The sequence below is a fragment of the Microcaecilia unicolor genome, chromosome 7 (genome assembly GCF_901765095.1).
Source record: "Microcaecilia unicolor chromosome 7, aMicUni1.1, whole genome shotgun sequence".
NCBI classification, from domain to species: domain Eukaryota; kingdom Metazoa; phylum Chordata; class Amphibia; order Gymnophiona; family Siphonopidae; genus Microcaecilia; species Microcaecilia unicolor.
Window position 1 is genome coordinate 129,236,820 of NC_044037.1, and position 20,067 is coordinate 129,256,886.

At 45.2% G+C, this 20,067-nt stretch overlaps 1 protein-coding gene across 1 annotated transcript in view; it reads left to right on the forward strand.

Annotated features, from left to right (window-relative positions):
- Positions 1 to 20,067, forward strand: part of COL6A1 (collagen type VI alpha 1 chain) — a 422,434-nt gene that overhangs the window by 266,983 nt on the left and 135,384 nt on the right. The window contains 3 exon segments of the mRNA XM_030210386.1: positions 8,973 to 9,051; positions 16,937 to 16,971; positions 17,198 to 17,228. Of these exon segments, the coding sequence (XP_030066246.1) occupies positions 8,973 to 9,051; positions 16,937 to 16,971; positions 17,198 to 17,228 (145 nt within the window).

Genomic DNA, 20,067 nt, shown 5'->3' on the forward strand with positions numbered 1-20,067 from the left:
GTCTCTCTTCTTCTTACATAAAGATGAGCGAAAACTACATAGGCTATTAGCTAGATATCTATGGAACGGGAAAAGGCCCAGGGCTACATTAAAACAGACGTACCTTCCAATACATAAGGGAGGGTTAGGTGTACACAGTATTCAACGTATGTCAGTGGCGGGCTGCATGAGACACATTACAGATTGGTTTAGGGGCACATCCTATTTTTCTTTTCCTATTCCTGAAACTAAACTGGTGAGCAAGTATCACTTTAGCTATTGGTTGCATGCACCAACGGGCAAAGCACCTACTGCCAAAGGATACGCCCCTCTTTTTGCACCACTGAGACGTACATGGCGATGGCTGGGCAAAACTGGAGGGTTTGAGTGCCACTCTTCCCCCTTTCTACCGATTGGTGGCAATGCGGATTTTTCAGTGGGCACGAATACTGCGACTTTTCAGACATGGAGGGAGGAGGGGACAATATTCCTGTTTCAAGTATTAACAAAAGAAGGCAACTGCAGGTCTTTCACAGACTTGTGTGAGAATGCTGGACTTCCAGCACAGGCTGCCCTTTCCTACTTACAACTGAGTCATTACATTGCCTCCCTCCCCCGAACTTCGTTGACCTCACAGAGACGGAGACAAATCACAGACTTGCTAGATTTGGAGGCGCAGCTTTCGGTTCCTCTTAAATTTTACCATTTCAAACTCAAAGAGCTCTGCCCGGAGATACCATATGACCAGATCGCTGGGGCCTGGACTAGAGAGTTGGGCTGTTCTATTACTGGCGTGATGGTACAGGCTAATTTGGCAATTGGATATAAGACCTTTAAAGATGCGACACTACAGGAATCTCAATATAAATTTAATATGAGAATATATATTTCGCCACACAGAGCGTTCAGAGCTGCCCTGAGACCTTCGGACGACTGTCCTAAGTGTGCGGGAGTTGGGGCGCATTTGGGACACATGTTCTGGTTGTGCCCTCCGGTCCGTGCCTTCTGGACACAGCTTTGTGCATTTGTCTCGACTGTCTGGGGGTTGCAGTGGTGCCCCTTACCTACTCTCTTGTTTGATAAATATAAGGTGAGAGGGAACCGAAGAAAGGGCATGTTACCATTCTTACGCAGGGCGACTGCTATGGGAAAGAAAACGATTCTATTGAATTGGATCTCATCGGAACCACCTTCGGTACCACGATGGCGATCCCTTATGATTTCCCTGGGTGCCTTAGAACGTAGGGAAATAAATGACTTAGCATCCCCAAAGGGAGACCGTCTGTTACAATGTTGGTTACTGTTTTGGGATACCCTGACCCCCACGGCTCGTAGTAGAATCTTGAATGGGTAAGCTCGCGGGGAGGAGGGCGGGTGGGAGGCGGGATGGTGGGAGGTTCGATGGGTATACTAGGAAAAGTAAAATTATAGACGGCCAGTTTGACTATGTTGATGTACATCAGTTTATTGGAACACACTTGTATTGCAACGTTTTTTTTTTCTGCATCTAATGTCACTTGTATGTTTTGGTCGTCAATAAAAATGATATAAAAAAAAAAAGATGCATTGGGCCATAGTTTAGCAGCCTGATGCTCCCGGTCAGAATAAATAATGCTAACTTATAGCTGGAATTATTTTCCAGGAACAAGACAACTACATTATTCAATTTACATAGTAATGAGATGTTTTACATGCATTTGCACTAATTACACTAATATTAATGTGTATTACAATAATATAACACACATTATTGCTGTTTAATGTGCATTAAGGGGAAAATAATACACATTATGGCTATAACACACCTAAATAATGATCCCTTTAAGGGATCATTTTACTAAACTATGTTAGGTGCTAATCCTGCTTATTTTCGAAGGAGATCGCCAGCCATCTCCTGAACCCGGCCAAATCGATATAATCGAAAGCCGATTTTGGCCAGTTCCAACTGCTTTCCGTCGCAGAGCCAGCCAAAGTTAAAGGGGGCGTTTCCGCAGGGTATGGAAGGCGGGACGGGGCGTGGTTATGAGATGGCTGGCTTCAGCCGATAATGAAAAAAAGAAGGCCGGCTCTGACGAGCACTTCACCGGCTTCACTTGGTCCATTTATTTTTAGGACCAAGCCTCAAAAAAGTGCCCCAATTGATCAGATGACCACGGGAGGGAATCGGGGATCACCTCCCCTTACTCCCCCAGTGGTCACCAACCCCCTCCCATCCCCCCCCCCAAAAAAGTTAAAAAAAACATTTTTTTGCCAGCCTCTATGCCAGCCTGAAATGTCATACCCAGCTCCCTGACAGCAGTATGCAGGTACCTGGAGCAGTTTTTTGTGGGTGCAATACACTTCAGGCAGGTGGACCCAGGCCCATCCCCCCTACCTGTTACACTTGTGGTGGTAAATGGGAGCCCTCCAACCCCCCCAAAACCCACTGTACCCACATGTAGGTGCCCCCTTCACCCCTTAGAGTTGTGGGGAGTGGGTTTTTTTTGGGGGGGGGGGGGTTGGGGGGGCTCAGCACCCAAGGTAAGGGAGCTATGCACCTGGGAGCAATTTTTGAAGTCCACTGCAGTGCCCCCTAGGGTGCCCGGTTGGTGTCCTGGCATGTGAGGGGGACCAGTGCACTACAAATGCTGGCTCCTCCCATGACCAAATGCCTTGGATTTGGCCAGGTTTGAGATCACTGGCATTAGTTTCCATTATCACCGGAAACCAATGCCGGCCATCTCTAAAGCCGGCCCAGATGCTGAGATTTGGCCGGCTCCAACCGTATTATCGAAACGAAAGATAGCCGGCTATCTTATTTCGATAATACGGTCGAGGCCATTCGATTGTGCCCCTCAATGTGTGCCTAATGCAGCTGAAAATGGAGTACCACAAAATGTGCTCAGATGTCCTGCAGTAACTTCAAAATATGCGTGCACAAATCACATGCTAAAAGTTTTCTATTTTTTTGGGAGAGGGTGTGTCGGGGCAGAAATTGCACATCTACATTACTGCGTATTAACTGGTTAAAGCAGGGATACCGTGTAAACCTTTACCACCTACAAAATGGGTGGTGGTAAGTACTCATGTGGTTATTTTTTTTTTGAAAAATCTTGTTTATTGAAGACAGATTCTGAACATACATGCCATACAGAACACAATTTCTCGTATTATTTCCTCCTAAAATGTTAATATATAAACAAACTGGTTCTAAGTTCTCTAATAAATGTTCACCACAACAGTATTTGTATGTTTATTCCACTACCATATATCGTGTCTTGTGCTTTTTCAACTACCCCCCTCCTTCTACCCATCCTCCCTTATTTTCCCCCCCCCCCCCCCCTTCCCCCCTTCCCTCCCCCCATCTTCAGGAATTAAGCAGTCTACTCTGAGCCACCGGAGTTAAAGTGTCCCAAAAAGGGGCCCATGTTTGACAAAAAAGGTCTCCTTTTTTTGAAGCAAGGTCTTGTATATCTCTACGCTCCAGGGAACACATATATATCATCGCAGAGCGCCACTGGTCTAGTGGAGGATCTTCCGTACCCAGCCAATGCTGCAAAATGATTTTTTTCCCCATCAGAACCGCTCTCTGGAGGAAGGCTCTCATGCACATCTTTGCTTGTCCCTTAATGACAAAGTCATCAAAAAGTTGTTTTGGGCCGGGGAGCCATTTAATATTCCACATACTTGACACCTGCATCCCCATGAGGCCCCAAAACTTCCGCACTCCAGAGCAACTCCAGAACATGTGCCCCAAGTGTGCCTCTCCTTCACCACACTTCAGGCATGTATCGGTCCACCTCAAAGTGGCCCGATTTGCTCTCCTCGGGGACACATGGAGTCTCAATATAAACTTGTACTGTATTTCCCACCAGCCAACACTTACTGTTATCTTGTAAGTTCGTGCCAAGCAAGTCTGTAAACGCTCTGATGATATGTGCATTCCCAATTCAGTGTTCCATTGTTGTGTTATTCGCTCAAAGTCATATTGTTTCGCTTGTTCCCTCAAATGAGCATGGAAGTATTTTAGGGGAGTTCGTAACTGTGCGTCCAGTCCAAGCATCGCATTAAGTTTTTCCCATGTTTCCATGTTCAGATTCTGCCTAGGCAGAGAGCAAATATAGTGTCCAAGTTGAATATGTGCAAAAACATCTCTCTTAAGTGAAATTCATTGCACAAATCATGAAAGGGTCGAATAGTGCCCTTCTCCCTCGCTACCTGGCTCAAATACTGGACTCCCTTGGCCCCCCCACTCCCTGAACACCTTGGATGTGCCCCCCACCGGGAAAGCTGGATTACCTTTTATTGACAGTAAGGGAGACACCTGTCTATTGAAAGAGAAATATTTGCACAACCTCCACCATGTCTGCCTCAAGGGTCGAAAAATATACTTGGCTGTGTCTAAATGTGACGCCTGCCCCGATGGCATATGTAGCCAACTGGTAAAATGCAAGGGTTCAAACCAGCGTACTTCTGAATGGGTATGGGTGAAAAAGTGTGTATCCCGATACCAATCCGAAAGGTGTCTCATTCCATTAGCTATGGAAAATAGGCGAAGATCCAACAATCCCAGTCCTCCCTTGGTCCGTGGTAAAGCTGCCCTAGCATAGGTGATACGTGCTCGCTTCCCCCTCCATATAAAGTGGTTCAGCTGTCTTTGTAACCATTTTTCATCTTTGTGTTTCAAAGAAGGGCCAAAGTCTGGTATACATATATCCACATCGGGAATAGCATCATATTATACATCGCAACCCTTCCCATTAAAGACAAGGGGAGCTCTTGCCAGGCCTGTAATGCCTTTGACACTCTTCCTTTCAAGTGTTCCATATTCCTAGAATATAATGTGGCGAGATCCACCGGTATCTTTACCCCCAAATAAGTCACCTCCTCCCGTGCCCATTGTAGTGGAAACTGCCCCTCCCAGTTCCGTCTAATGTCTGGGCTTGAGGGGAGGGCCATAGATTTCTGATAATTTAAGGTAAACCCAGAGTACATACCGAACTCGTCTATAGCGGGGGAGCGATAACTGCGGGTTTGTCAGGGTCACAAACAAGTCATCCGCAAATGCCAAAGTTTTTACTTGTACAGCAGGTAGGTTCACTCCCCTTATATCCGGATCCAGTTCTATCGTACGCAGCAGTGGCTCCAGATAAATCAAAAACAGGGTGAGAGGGGGCAACCCTGTCTCGTGCCAACCTGAATGTTCAATGGGGGCGTCTTGAGCTCATTTACTAGGATTCACTCTGTAGGATCTTTGTACAGTGCTTTTATAGCCTCTAGGAACCATCCTCCCACCCCCACGTACGAGAGCACTTTAAACAAGTAATTCCATTTCACTATATCAAATGCCTTTTCGGCGCCTAGACTGACCAAAAGTAGGTCAGTCTCTCTATCTTGGCATTGGGCAATTGACAGTAATACTTTGTGAACATTTAGAACTGAGTGCCTCTCGCGTACAAAGCCCACTTGTTGTTCCCCTATCACTGTGCTCATACTGGGCGCTAAACGATCTGCCAGGATTCTGGCAAGGATCTCGGTGTCTACATTAAGTAATGAGATGGGTCGGTATGATTCAGCTCTATCTACAGGCTTGTCTGATTTAGGTATCAATGTAATCAGTGCCTCATTTTCTCTGGGTGAAAAAAAAACCCTTTGTACCACTGCTTCATAGTAGTCTAATAGGTACGGGGAAAACTGAGCCGGCAGCATTTTAAAATATTCCGCCGAAAACCCATCGGGGCCAGGAGCCGAACCCAGGGGCAAGGCTTTAATAACCTTCTGAATTTCTTGTATCTGTAAGGGCATTACTAATTTGTCCCTAACTGTTTGTGGGAACCTCGGCAGCCCCGCATCTTCTAAATAGTCCTCGACCCTCATTTCAGTATCCTCATCCTCTCTCATATATAAGGCAGAAAAATAATCATGTATAGCCTGCGTTATCCCCTCTGGATTATTCACGTGAGGTCCCTTAGCTGGTTTAATGGAGGAGATCAGTTTCTTTTGGGTTCTCGTACGTGCTGCCTGAGCCAACAGCCTCCCTGGTTTGTTCCCATAACGATGGAATGTCATCCGCCTCACTATTAATCGTTTTTTTAGTTTGCTCGTGTATTAACGAGTTAAGGACTACACTGGCTGCCGACCAATTATCTCGGTTCCCTGGTGTAGGGTGTTGGATATATCTGCGTTTGGCCTGTTGCAACTCACCCTCTAATTTTATTATACCCCTGGCCAGTCTCTTCGCCCGAGTATGCATGTACGATATTATCCCTCCCCTCAACACAACTTTTGAGGCCTCCCATAATATCGTGGGGGAGTCACAAGAATCTGCATTTTCTGTCACATATTGGTCCCATTGTTGCCCAATATAATTGAGAAAATCTGGGTCTTTATATAAGAAGGCTGGGAACCTCCAAAAGTATCCTGACTCCCCTGGTGATGTAAAGGTCAGGTCTACTCATATCAAGGCGTGATCCGACACCTCCAGTGGGCCCACCTCTGCCTGGGCAACCCTAAAAAACAGGGACTGATGGATCAAGATATAATCCAGGCGCGACCGGGACCTATGTACCTTCGACGGATGTGTGTAATCTATTGTCGTGGGGTGCAGTAACCGCCAAGGGTCCACCAATCCCAAACTCTGACATAATAAGGGCAGCCCTCCCTCCCCCCCTATTCTTCCTCCGGCTCTGTCCACTGCCGGATCCATGGTCTGGTTGAAATCTCCCGCCCACACCCATGGAGACCCAGCGAAATTAAGGATTGAAAAAGGAACGAGAGGGAGAGTTCGGGGCATACACAGCACATAAGTAATATTGTTGACCCTTCATATTCAAGTGAAGTAACACTACCCGGCCCTCCCGATCTTTATGCACCAACTTAGACTCACAGGCCAGGCCCCTTTTTATCAATATAGCGACCCCACCTCGTTTAGCTCCAGATGAGGAATAGTAACACTCCCCCACCCATTGTTGTTTCAGTTTTTCATGCTCCTCATTGGTTAACTTAGTTTCTTCTATACACGCTATAGATGCCTTATGGTGTTTTAGCTGCGACAATATCTTAGACCTTTTTACAGGTGAAGAGATTCCTGATACGTTCCAGGATATTAACCTTAGTTGGCTCTTATGCAGGGCACTCAGGGTTTGATACTGTCCCAGTTAAGATATGTGCTTTCTCCCCCAGGAGCCCAGCCCTTCTCCCCAGGAACATCCCAATCCCGATGGCTGCTTGCGATCTACTATCCTTCACTCTCAGCAGTGTTACTACCTTTTCCTGAAGATATAACCCCCCCCCCATACTCCCCCCGTGTCCCCCCTCTCCCCCTACTCCCCGTCCCCTTATGTAACCTGCCCTGTGGCCTCATCTATGGGTCACTTCCATGCTTAAGACCCCTCCGCTCCCCGTTCCCAGCAGTTATTACCTCAAACCTAATGCATATAACAGTTAAAGCATTTAGATCACTTCACAACATCTCACTGACATTACTGCTGAAGCACGTGTTTGTCTCCTTAAGTCCTCAGCCCTCATCTGCGTCCTCCTTATTCCCATTCCGATTGTGCTCCAGCGTTTGTGTAGAAGTTTCTGCAGCAGTCGCGTTATCAAAGGACTTCCACACGCTGTTCCCTTTTATTTTCAAAATCGCCGGGTAGATTAGCCGGAATTGATGTTGCTGCTCAACTCATGTGGTTATTTTAAAAAATGGCCACACACTAATGGCAACATTAACACATGGTCATAATAGAAAAAATAGAAAATACACCATTTTGTGGCTGTGGTAAAAATGGCCTTAGTGCGCAGGAAAGACCTGCATAAGGCCTTTTTTCATTACACCTTTGTAAAAAGACCCCTAAATTGGATAACATCCATTTAAAATGAGAACTGCATATTTTCAGCAGTCTTACTTAAATGAAAAGCATGGCTGAAAATTTGGCATATAGATAAGTAGTTAAAAGTAATTCATATATTTGTATGCAACTGCCACTCATCTGAATTTTGACCTCACAGAGGAAAATGTTCGAGGTGATTTAACTGTCCATCTTTAATGCAGTTAAAAGTATCCCTAGGATTCCACAGCACATGTACTTTTAGCTGCTTAGATAGCAGGCATTCATCGGGAATGTTTAGGTAAGGGAAGGAAAGCGCACAAATAAATTGTATTTTCAAAGCTATACATGTACTTTTCAAGCAAAAGTGTAACTGCACAAAAAGCAGGTATAAGTAACTTATTCGTTAATTGGCAAATAACGTACATTATTGCTATAACAGTCATGACCCAGTGTTCCTGGGGGAAGGAGCAACTGGAAAGTAAGCACCCACTCTTGGATTGTTGTTAACTTTCAATAAATAATGCAGGTTGCAGTTTACTGAAAGCTGCAGTATTCATTTTGCATAATAATAAGTTGCTCTGTATGCATTTTAATGCTTCTCAGCTCATAATTTATTAATTTGCATTGCAGTGAAAAACAAAATTGCATGTTGAACTGCAATAATTGGCAAATAATATGCATTAGTACTATAAAACAGCTTAGCAAATAGGGGCCTTTTATTATTGCCCCTTCCCCACAGATAGTTACTTATATTATTATAATTTGTTTATGGGGTTTTTATATTAGACATGTTAAGAACAAAGAAAATATCTAGATAATACTTTAAAAGATCACAATCCCAAATTGTTTACCCTTTTCTTAATAGAACATATACTGTTTGTACAACATATATTTTATCCTCTGGGACTATTGTGCAGCCCAGTGTAAAATGTGTGCAGTGTTTCTACTATTTTCTGTGATGAGCTATTCCATGAAGCTACCACACTATTAAGCATAAATTGTTTCCAAACATTTGCTTTCTGCTACTTTCAGATACTGTCTACTCTCAGTATCAGTAAATAGTATTAAGCCCCCTAAACTGGTCTGCTTTGCTCATGATTGCACTAGATTTGCACAGTGAAACAGAATTTTACATCTTTTGTGCTCTATAAAGCAAGTCTGCTTGTGTTGTTTGTTCTTTTCTTGCAGAATCCCACTCCTGGTACCTCAGGAGCAAAAGGAGCCAAGGGCTATCGAGGCAATGAAGGTCCTCCAGTGAGTAACATAGGTTAATATTACTAAATCACAGATCAGGAAAACACCTGGGGATAAATATTCAGCTGAAGGCAGTGAATGTTTTGCTGACTGCCACCGGCAGAATTCCCAGATATTTAATGCCAGGCTATGTCTGGGCTTCGGCATTGAGTGTCTGGTTTATACAGAGTCAGCTAACGAATAGCTGGTTAAGTCAATATTCAGAACTTAATTGGCCATGGATTGCCGCATGAAGGAGGTCTTTTACTAAGAGGCGGTAAGCCCAACATGGGCTTACCACTCGCTAATCCAGAACTACTGCTGGGCTACCACAGCAGCCCGGTGATAGTTCCCACCCCCAGCACGTTCCATTTCCAGCACTACAAAAATATTTAAAATTTTTGTAGCGCTGGTGCTTACCTGGCAATGGCGGTAAGTGCTCCCCTTGAAATGGCCGTGCGGTAAGTGGTTCACTTACCACATGGCCATTTCTTACAAAAAAAAAAGACAGCGTTTTACCTGCTGCAGTAAAAAGGGACCTCAGCGTTTATCAAAAACACTACCCCCTTTTATTGTAGCTTAGTAAAAGGGGCCCAAAGATAGGACTGTGTTTTATGCAGTTACCCTGGCCGGTTAAGTGCTGAATATCGGCACTTAACTGGCCAACTGCTGACTCCGCCCTGGGACACTGCCAGTTTCCACTTATGCGCTAACTGCTAATTTTCAGCGGCAATAACCGGTTAAATGCCGCTGAAAATTAGTGGATATCCCCAAACAAGGGACTTAATTGGTCAGCGGCCGTTTCTGACTGGTTAAATCATTTCGAATATTGACCAGTTGTAGTCGAAGCCTGGATTCTACTCCTGGAGAGGAACTTGTATTTTAGGGAGGAGGCTAACTTTTTCTTGGAGGAGTTGTGTAAGGTGTTAAGGTCGAATTAGGGGTAAATTGAGGAATGTTAGGTAGTAGCCCATCTTTATTATGGTGGGAAGTCAGGAGTCGGTGGTAAATTGCTCCTACTGCGGAAGAAAGAAGACAAGTTGAGGCAGCGTGCATGGGTTGAAAGGACACCAGCTGTCACTGCCAGAAAAAGTGCAAGTACTATGGCAAGAGAGATTGAGGTTATAATCAATATATCCTGCTTTATGAATGATGACCATTTTTGCCATGGTTTATGCAAAGCTAACAATGCGAAACAGAGATTAGTTCTATCACAGTAATCCCATACTAACGTCATCAAACAAAATATGTGATAAAGAGCATTAGAAATTATATATCTCAAATAAAAGGTTACAGGACTTTCTATGGGATAAAACTCCCCTTAAATCCAAACATACCAGTGCAAATTCAATCACCTGCTCAATTTGTTATGCATAATCTCCCAAATTCTATATAGGGTGACCTATGTTGCATGCGGACATCTGGCCGTATTCTGTATTGTACACACAACTTAATTGGCTTAACAAGCTAATCAATGCTGATAATTGCCACTTAAGCAATTATGGCCACTAATTGACTTTAATTAGAATTTACAAGTATAATTTTCTAAGCATATTCTATAAAGTGATGTGTGTAAATTCTAAGATGCAGATCTGAAAAGATGGTGTGGCCACAGGAGGAGCATAGGCGTTCCTCGAATTTACACGTACTGTGATAGAATATGCCTGTTCTAATCATAACCTAGGTGTTGTCATTTACACCAAGTTTTACACCTAGTTTCTCTTGATTCTCCAATTGGCGCAGTCTTGGTTATGCTTCAGTGGGAGTGCACACTGCACAGCCTTTCAGGAAATCTGCCATGGCACAGTGCTCAGCTCAGTAGGCAGTCGGCAGCTGGCAGCAACAACAGGAGGTCTCCAGTTCTCCTACCTAGGATTTTGGGAAGACACAGAGAAGAACGGGATTTGTGCCAGGGCTGGCACAACCTGGTAAGCGTGGTAAGCATGTCAGGGGGGCGCCGACCTCTGGAGGGCACCACAAGCCATGCTTACCACTGCCAGGCGGCTCACAGTTACAGTTCCAGCCCCAGTAGCAGGCAGCTCTTGGTCCCCGCCTGCTCGCCCTCAGCTCCCCAACAGCCCTCCTTTCGTTCCTGCTGCCCTGTGTTTAAATCTTTTATTTTACCTCAAGTTGCAGAGGTGGTGGCAGTGAATGCAGCAGACTCGCCTCTAGCCTTCGCTTCACTCTGTGTCCTTCCCTTGCGGAAACAGGAAATTACTTCAGAGGAAGGCGGGACACTGAGGGAAGGGAAGGCTGGAGGCAAGCCTGCTGCTTTCACTGCTGCTGCTGCTGCCGCCGCTGCAACTTGAGGTAAAATAAAAGATTTAAATGCAGGGCAGCAGGAATGAAAAGGGGAATGTTTTAGAGAAGAGGGTGGGCAGGTGGGGCTGGGGTTGGAACTGGAACTCGGGGGCTGAAAAGGGGGGCAGGTGGGGGCTGAGGCGAGTCACTGGAATAGTGTCCTTTTGAGAGAGAGAGAGAGAGAGAGAGAGAGAGAGAGAGAAACCATTCATAAGCATTTTGCTGTGTGCACAATCAATCTGGAATTCTCTTCCTGTGACGATATGCTCTGAATCTTCACACAAATGTTAATGTGCTCTTAAATCCCATAGGGGTTCAGTTTTAGGATAGTGCCTTCAAAGTAAGGTTGATGAGTTTTCCTTAATTCTGTCATACCTTTTGTGTCCTGTCTAGTGACCTGGAAAAGTGCTACGCTACTCATTTCCACCCTCGATATTTTGAGCAGTGCTGTTTCAGATTAAGTACTAAGGGGAGAATTTTATAAATGGCGCTTTAAAAAATTGACACCAAAATAACCCTACTTAAGCGGTATTCTATAAGCTGCACCTAAAGTTCAGTGGGGTTTATAGAATAATGCTTCAGTGGAGAGGTCACATGAAAATTTAGGCATCGCCATTTGCACCAATGAAAATGCCCATGCCTAAATTTATGCACAGAGCACCCATATTCTATAATTATGTGCATAACTCAAAACCATGCCCTCGATCCACCCGAAGCACCCATGACCTTCTCATTTCTACACCCATAGAAAGTCCTATAAACTTTTATGTGAAGTATACAATTTCTGATGCCCTTTATCACATATTTTGTTTGATGACATTAATATGGGATTATTATTTCAGAACTAATCTATTTTTTTTGCATTGTTACATAAACTGAGTGTTTGGCTATCAATACCCTCTGTTACTGTTTGAATCTGCAAACCTAACCCATTTGGAGACATTGTCCCCAAGATAGACAAAAAGAATTTCTGAGGTTTCCTCATAGAGAGAAGGAAGGCCCCCCCTGTGATCATAGTATGGTATGGACTTAAATGGTATGAATGGAGTCTAGTAGTACAAACATACACAGGAGTTCTTCATGCTGTGGTGTATCTATGTAGAGGTACTCCACTAGATTGCAAATATACCAGTATATTGGGAATTGAACAGTGATATTAGAAAAACATGTTCCTCTTAGCAGATCCTTAGTTATGTGCTGTAGGCTACCAGTTGATAATTCAGACTGTGTCTATACTGAGGTGTTGAGCCATGCATAGCATATATTGGTGTATGCAAGGTTGAAGAACTGCAGGAAGTGTGACAGCAGCAGATTATTAGGATACTTTATTTAAATGATAATGGGACATAGACTGCCATTTATTTTTCTTGTTGTCTTCATAATGAAGATGAACAAAAGAGGGAATAGTTAATAGGATTTTTTTTAATATGCTGATCCTATATTGAAACTTATTAATTGGGTCAGGACCCCTGAGATGTTCTTTCCCATAACAGAACACTCTTCTTGTATGGTGTTCAATAATAGGCAACAGTATCTGATTATGAGGAGGCCAGGGGAGAGAGTTCCTAAGGGAAAGATGTCAAGAAATTTAGAGCCTCTAGAGCAGGGCCAGTTTTAGATATGGTGGGGCCCAGGGCAAAAATTAAGGAGGGGCCCCCTGATCCCTGACCCACTCTCCTCCCCCTCCCTCCAATCTCCCCACCTGCATTAGTGCTAGAGGGTCCGGGCATCTCTTACCCTTCCCCCCACCAGGTTCTGTCTCCCTCCCTCCCCCTCACCTTCCTGGTCTTCTGTAAATTTTATTTCCCTTCTCAGAGGGGCCCCGGCGTGGTAGCCATCCCCATAAGCTGCCTCCAGCTGCTCTGAAGCTGATTCTCTCTCTGCTACAATCTGCCCAGGCAGAAACAGGAAATTGAGTCAGAGGGGGGCAGATCGTGGCAGAGAGGAAAAGCTTTGGGGACAGCTGGAGGCAACTTGTGAGGATGGCTGCTGCCCCGGGGCCCTGCTGAGAAGGCAAATAAAATGTTAAAGATTGGTAAGGTGAGGGGAAGGGAGGAGGAGATGGACGCTGATGGGGAAAAGGGGAAGAGATGCCTGAGCTGTGGGGCCTAGGGCAGTTGCCCTGTTTGCACCCCCCCCCCCCCCCTTAACGTCGGCCCTGCTCTAGAGGATTATAACAGCAGATAACAGAACCTTAATGAATGCAGACTGAGAGACTGAACCGGAGAGAGAGGATTTATCTCTCTGTGTGCAGCAGCTGTGCCTATGGATATAACAGGTGTTTCACTGTGATGTTAATGTTGAAACCTTGGGAAAATCATGCAGTACCCTTTAGTAAAGGGCCTTTAACAAATTTATTGACCATACACTGCAGGAACAAGTAGGGATATTCCACAATAGTTTGAGAAGGAGCAGATGGTGATTAACCTGATTCTAGTTTTGGACCTGGAGTTAGAGATCTTGGAGGTTGGACTGTGTGCAGGAAAGTTTGATGCAGAGCTAAAAGCCTGAAAAGCCTGAGGGTATATCTGCATTGTGCATAAAAAATAAAATAAGTTGTTTGTTATCAAATTGCTGGTGATCTGAGCTGCAGGGATTACTTCTCTGCCAGAGGCTGTCACTCTATGCTAATGGTGTGCAGGGAACACTGCACTGGCAGAGACTACCAATCTCTTCTGGCAGAGGTGGGAATATGTCAGTAATGTCACTTGGCTGTCATAAGGGTGTGTTCAGCTGCAAAAGTCTCTGCATTCAAGGCTTAACCAACAACCTCTGCAAAAACAGAATATCAAGCATTCTGAGCTTTAGAAGGGGTTGCAGAGGACATCTCAGACTCTGGGCTGTGTGAGCATCATACAGATGAATAAGCATTGGGCCTCACAACCTTGAAGGAGATTTTCTGCAATGTAACAAGTTTTTGGTATTGCTTCTTAACGATTGGGCCTCTTGATCCATGGCAAGGTTGATACATGTTCCAATGTAGGGGAACTGGAGAAAAGGGCAGTGTCAGCCAATCTGAGCATATAGTAAGGTCTCCTCTTTTTGACAAACTGAAATCAGCTTGCCCACCTTTTCCTTATATTCTTGAAGAAAGATGTGATAGCTCCTCCAGGCTTGTAGAGAAATAGAAACAAAGGGGGTAATTCTATAAGCAGTTGCTTAGTTGTAGGCAGCAAGAAGGCACATATTTGATGGTATTTTAGGCATTTATGCATGTAAGTGGCTATTTAAGAATGTAAATGACCTCATATATAATACTAACTAGTGGAAAAGTGCCATGATTTGATGGCATATACTTTATCAGTAGGCATACGCATGGGGGAGTTTGGATAGAGCATGGGTGGGGTGCACTGGTATAATTTACACATATTCTATCATACACCAAGGTGCCCACATTTACACCAGGTGGTGTAAGTGATTGCACTTTCCCCCGGATTCTATATATAGCGCCAAGGTTTCCATGTGGAACTCGAAGTGTATCCCATAATAATGGGCATAACCTAATTGGTTAACAAGCTAGTCAGCACCAATAATGGATAACAACCAATTATCAGCACTAATTGGCAATTAATTAAGAATTTACACGCATTACTTGCTAAGTATATTCTGTACAGTGGTATGCATACATTCTAATGCGTGCTGCCAAAAAGGGGGTGTGGCCATGGGCATGGAATAAGGCGGTTCATGATCATTCCAAAAATCTATGTGCAGGTTTATAGACTACACCTGGTGTGTGCCTAACTTAGACGCTAGTATTTACATCAAGTTTCCTTGGCGTAAATGGCTGCGCCTAGAGTGGGTGCTGGCATGGCCGCTAGGCCTATTCTATAAACTATGCCTAAATCTAGATGTGGTTTATAGATTACACCTAGGTTGTAATTTTTTTGGCACTGATTTTTCAAGTGACATAATAGAATCTTGTTTTTATATGTACATGACAGATAATGAGGTGGGTTAGTGAACAAATGAGACTTGGAGGAAAATAAATGAGGGCTAGGAAGAGGCCAGAGTGGAAGATAGAAAGCTCATAGGTAGGTGAGATGTGAAAAGACGGAAACTGAAAACTAGAAGGGGAGAATGAGAGGTGAAATCTAGCTGCCAACTGATGTACAGAAGAGAGAAACAGTGAAAAATGATTAAGGGGAACATTCAGTGTCAGACAGATGTAGACAGGAAAGGAAAATAGGAGGAGAAGAAAGAAGCAATATCAGTGGGATTGTGGAAAAGAACTTAGATGAAGATGACACAAGAAAAGTTGAAAGGAGAGGCTGCGATCAAGTGGATTAGTAAAATATAATGCCCAGACAAGTAAAAAGATACATTTTATTTTCAGTTAAGTAACTGACTATGTCATCTTGAAATGTGCAAATGCCCAGTGGCGTACCAAGGGGGGGGGGGGGGGCGATCCGCCCCGGGTGCACGCCGCTGGGGGGGTGCCGTGCGCCTGTCGGCTCTTCGTTTTCATGCTCTCTTTGCCCCAGAACAGGTTACTTCCTGTTCCGGGGCAGAGGGAGCATGAAAACGAAGAGCCGGCAGGCGCGCGGCACCCCCGCCCCAGCGGCGTGCACCCGGGGGGGGGGGTGTTCTTTCGCCGGGGGATCGGGGGTTCTTTCGCCGGGGGGGAGTGTCGCGCTGTTCTGGGGGGGGGGGGGGCGCTGCACCCGGGGGGCGGGGCGCATCGGCGATCCGCCCCGGGTGTCAGCCCCCCTAGGAACGCCACTGCAAATGGCACTTGGCACGCGTCAGTTACGCGTATCCGAAAATAAAAAATATTTTTCAGACGCACATTTTGGACGCTCGCCAAAAATGAAATTACTGCAAGAGCCATGCGGTAGTCGGGCGGTAACTCCATTTTGGCGTGCATTGTGTGTGTGTGTGTGTAGATGCTTATGCAGCTTAGTAAAAGGGCCCCTTAACCCTCCATTGCCCCAGGTACAAAAAAAAAACAAACTTAGACCGTGAGCCCAGCAGGGACACTACCTGCATATAACAGGAGCATGGCCAGATGACAAATTTAGAGAGGGCCTAAGCCCAAAGAGGTTGGGTCCAAAACTCATCTCTTCCCCGCCCTCCTCCGGTGCTCTTCCCATTCTCCTGGGCCTCCTCCTCTTCCTAATCCTCCTCCTCTTCACCTCCCCCCTCAAATCAAACCAAAGCTGACAGGGATCCGCAAGCCCCACCAGCCTCCCAGCAGAAAGAACACTTATATCTTGAGCAGATGGTGGTAATGTCCAAGAGCCACAGACATGGCCAGCCTTTACGCATTCATGAGGGGTGGGGCAGCAGCGGCTCAGTGACTCCGCTAGTTGCACAGGGTGTAAGTGTTCTTTATGCTGGGAGTAGATCTTCTGTTGGTGGGTCTTGTGGATTCCTGCCAGCCACACCTATAAATACACTGATTTTGGAGCCCACCCAGTCCACCTGTGACTATGCCACTGGCATATAATAAATGTAAATTGATTTGGTTGTACCATAAAAAATAGTTTATCAAATTCATGACTCTTTATAAAACTTAAAAAAAAACTGTTCCAGTTGTTTAAAGATTTTAAAAAGAGTAAGTAATCCAGGCATATTTTACTGAGTTGTCTTAAACTATCTTTATTAATTAATTTTTCTAGGGCCCCCAGGACCACCAGGGCCACCAGGGCCTGATGTAAGTATAGAAGCATCGCTTCAGCTCCAAGCTGAACATTATCATTATCTACAGTATTACATTTTATTAAAACAGCTTTTAATCAGCTTTGGTGTTCACACTGGTAATACAGATATGTAGAAACAGAGAAGATTATGCAGAGGGTTGAAAGCAAGGGTTAGACACGAGAGTTGAATAGATCACCTATATCATCCAGATCTTTATTATTTCTCTTGCTCTTTTTCAGGAGTGTGACATTTTAGATATCATCATGAGATGTGCTGTAAGTACTTTTTCCTTGGACAATAGACTATACTATGTTGACACTCCTTAGGGTAGTGTGAAAAGAGGGTCTTGTGCGGTGGCGTACCAAGGGGGGGGGGGGGCGGTGGGGGCGGTCCGGCCGGGGTGCACACCGCTGGGGGGGGGGGGTGCTGCGCGCCTGTCGGACTCTTCGTTTCATGCTCCCTCTGCCCTGGAACAGGTTACTTCCTGTTCTGGGGCAGAGGGTGCATGGAAACGAAGAGCCGACAGGCGTGCGGCACCCCCCCCCCCCCCCCAGCGGCCTGCACCCGGGGGATTCTTTCGCCGGGGGGTTGCGCTGAACCCGGGGGGTTATTTCGCTGGGGGGCGGGGGGTCACGCTGTTCCGGGAGGGCGCTGCACCCGGGGGGGGGGCGCATCGGCGATCCGCCCCGGCTGTCAGCGCCCCTAGGAACTCCACTGGTGTTGTGTAATCACTTTCCAGTGTCAATGGATGGAATTTACAGCAGGACTGGGCAGTTAACTGCAACAAACCTATTCTCTTAGTTCAACATACGTGGTAATTCTATGATACTGCATATACTTTATTGGAAAGTCTTTAAAGAATACTAGTGTAACCAGGTATACATGTATTTAGGTACTTAGGGGCCCTCTTACTAAACCAGAATTATCGTTGGCCCAATGCGGCCGCCAGTGGTAGTTCCACCTCAAGTGCACGCCAATTTGAGCACTATGGAAAAGAATTCCGTCATTTCTAGTGCAGTGCTGACCTGGTTACTGCTAGGTTACCATGAGGCCCTTACTGCCACCTCAGTGGGTGGCAATAAGTGTACCCCCCCGCATGTCCACATGCTAAGAATAATTTTACCGCATAGCCATGTCTTTTTTAGGGGCTTTTTACCCACTGCAGTAAAAAGGGCCCTGGCAAATGGCAAAAACAGCCCCTGCCGCTAACACAGGGCTCTTTTTACTGCAGTTTGGTAAAAGGACCCCTTAGGCATGAGCACTTATGCCAGCCATAGAGCTGGTGTAGGTGTGTGCCTAAGTGCTGAAGATACACACATAGGGCTAGATTCTATATATGGTGCCTAAAAAATCAGCACTGAAAAAAAAATTCACGGTTTGTAGAATATGTGTAGTGGCCATACCAAGACTAAAATTTAGGTGCAGGCATTTATGCCAGCTAAAGCCTGGTATAAATGCCCACATCGTATTTAGGCAGGGATTGGGCATATTCTGTATCAATGTGCGTAAATTTTTGGAATGCCTATGACCCATCCATGCCCTTCCCATGGCAACGCCCCCTTTTGAGATCTGCACAGCCTATTTTATGCACAGCACTTTATAAAATACGCTAGCGAGTTATGCATATAAATCCTAATTAGTCCCAATTAGTAACGATAATTGCTTGTTAACATCCAATTATCGGCGCTGATTGGCTTGTTAACCAATTAAGTTCTGTGCGCATATCGGCTATGAGTACTGATTTGTGCGTGGGACTTTAGTTACTGTAGAACCTGGGGGATAGGGTTCAATATTTAAGATGATTTAAATGGAGGTCACGTGAAGCTATGGTGGAGAGAGGACGTGGGTGAGCTTCTCTCCGATATCTAACTGCTCTTCCTGGACTCTGAAATAAATTCGGAACCCCTAACAGAGGGACATCTGGTAAAGAACATGGAGGAGAGCAAAATAGGAGAACTGAAAAGCTAAGGAGTTGAAATATGGCAGCGAAATCAACACAGAAAGAAAAACTACGGGGTAAAACTGTACAGTGCTGCGTAACCCTAGCAGCGCTCTAGAAATGTTAAGTAGTAGTAGTAGAATACAAAATGGCGGCATCATCTCCTGAGTCGGGTCCGTCGGTGTCATCAGCCTGGATAGGGGAGATCACATCAGAGATGATGGTGGTGATAGAGGAACTCTTGAAGCGTCACCTGGCCCCGCTGGATAAGAAGTTGGATAATAAACTGGAACAATTAAGCACTAAGCTGGAGGAGCTGACAAGAGAGTGCGTGACGTATCAAACTAGGACTAGCGAGGTGGAAGAAAAAGTGGTGAAAATGGAGGGCCATCAAAAGGACTTAACGACTAAGTTAAAGGCGATGGAATCCAAAATAGAGGATCTGGAGAATCGATCCAGATGGAATAATATCCGCCTGGTGGGGCTGTCAGAAGCAATGGGAGGACAACAGTTGGAGCGATTGTTGGAACAGTCGCTAACAAAATCAATCGATTTCTTAGCAGCTTTGGGCCCGTTGCATATAGAGAGAGCCCATCGACTAGGCGTACGCCAGGCTGATGAAAATAAGCCGCGAGTGGTGATCTGCAGAGTGTTGAATTTTACACACAAGCAATTCATACTGCAAGCGGCGCGTTCATAGTAACATAGTAACATAGTAAGTGACAGCAGAAAAAGACCTGTACGGTCCATCCAGCCTGCCCAACAAGATAAACTCATATGTGCTACTTTATATATATACCTGACATTGAATTGTATCTGCCATTTTCAGGGCACAGACCGTAGAAGTCTACCCAGCACTAGCCCCACCTCTTAACCACTAGCTCTGCCTCTTAACCACCGGTGCTGTCACCCAATCTCTGCTAAGCTTCTGAGGATCTATTTCTTCTGAATAGGATTCCTTTATGTTTATCCCACACTTCTTTGAATTCCATTACCGTTTTCATCTCCACCACCTCCCTTGGGAGGGCATTCCAAGTATCCACCACTCTCTCCGTGAAAAAATACTTCCCAACATTTTTCTTGAGTCTGCCCCCTTTCAACCTCATCCAAGGAGCACTTGTTTAATATGGCTTTCTATTTAATCATGAAACCAACATCATCAGCAAACAT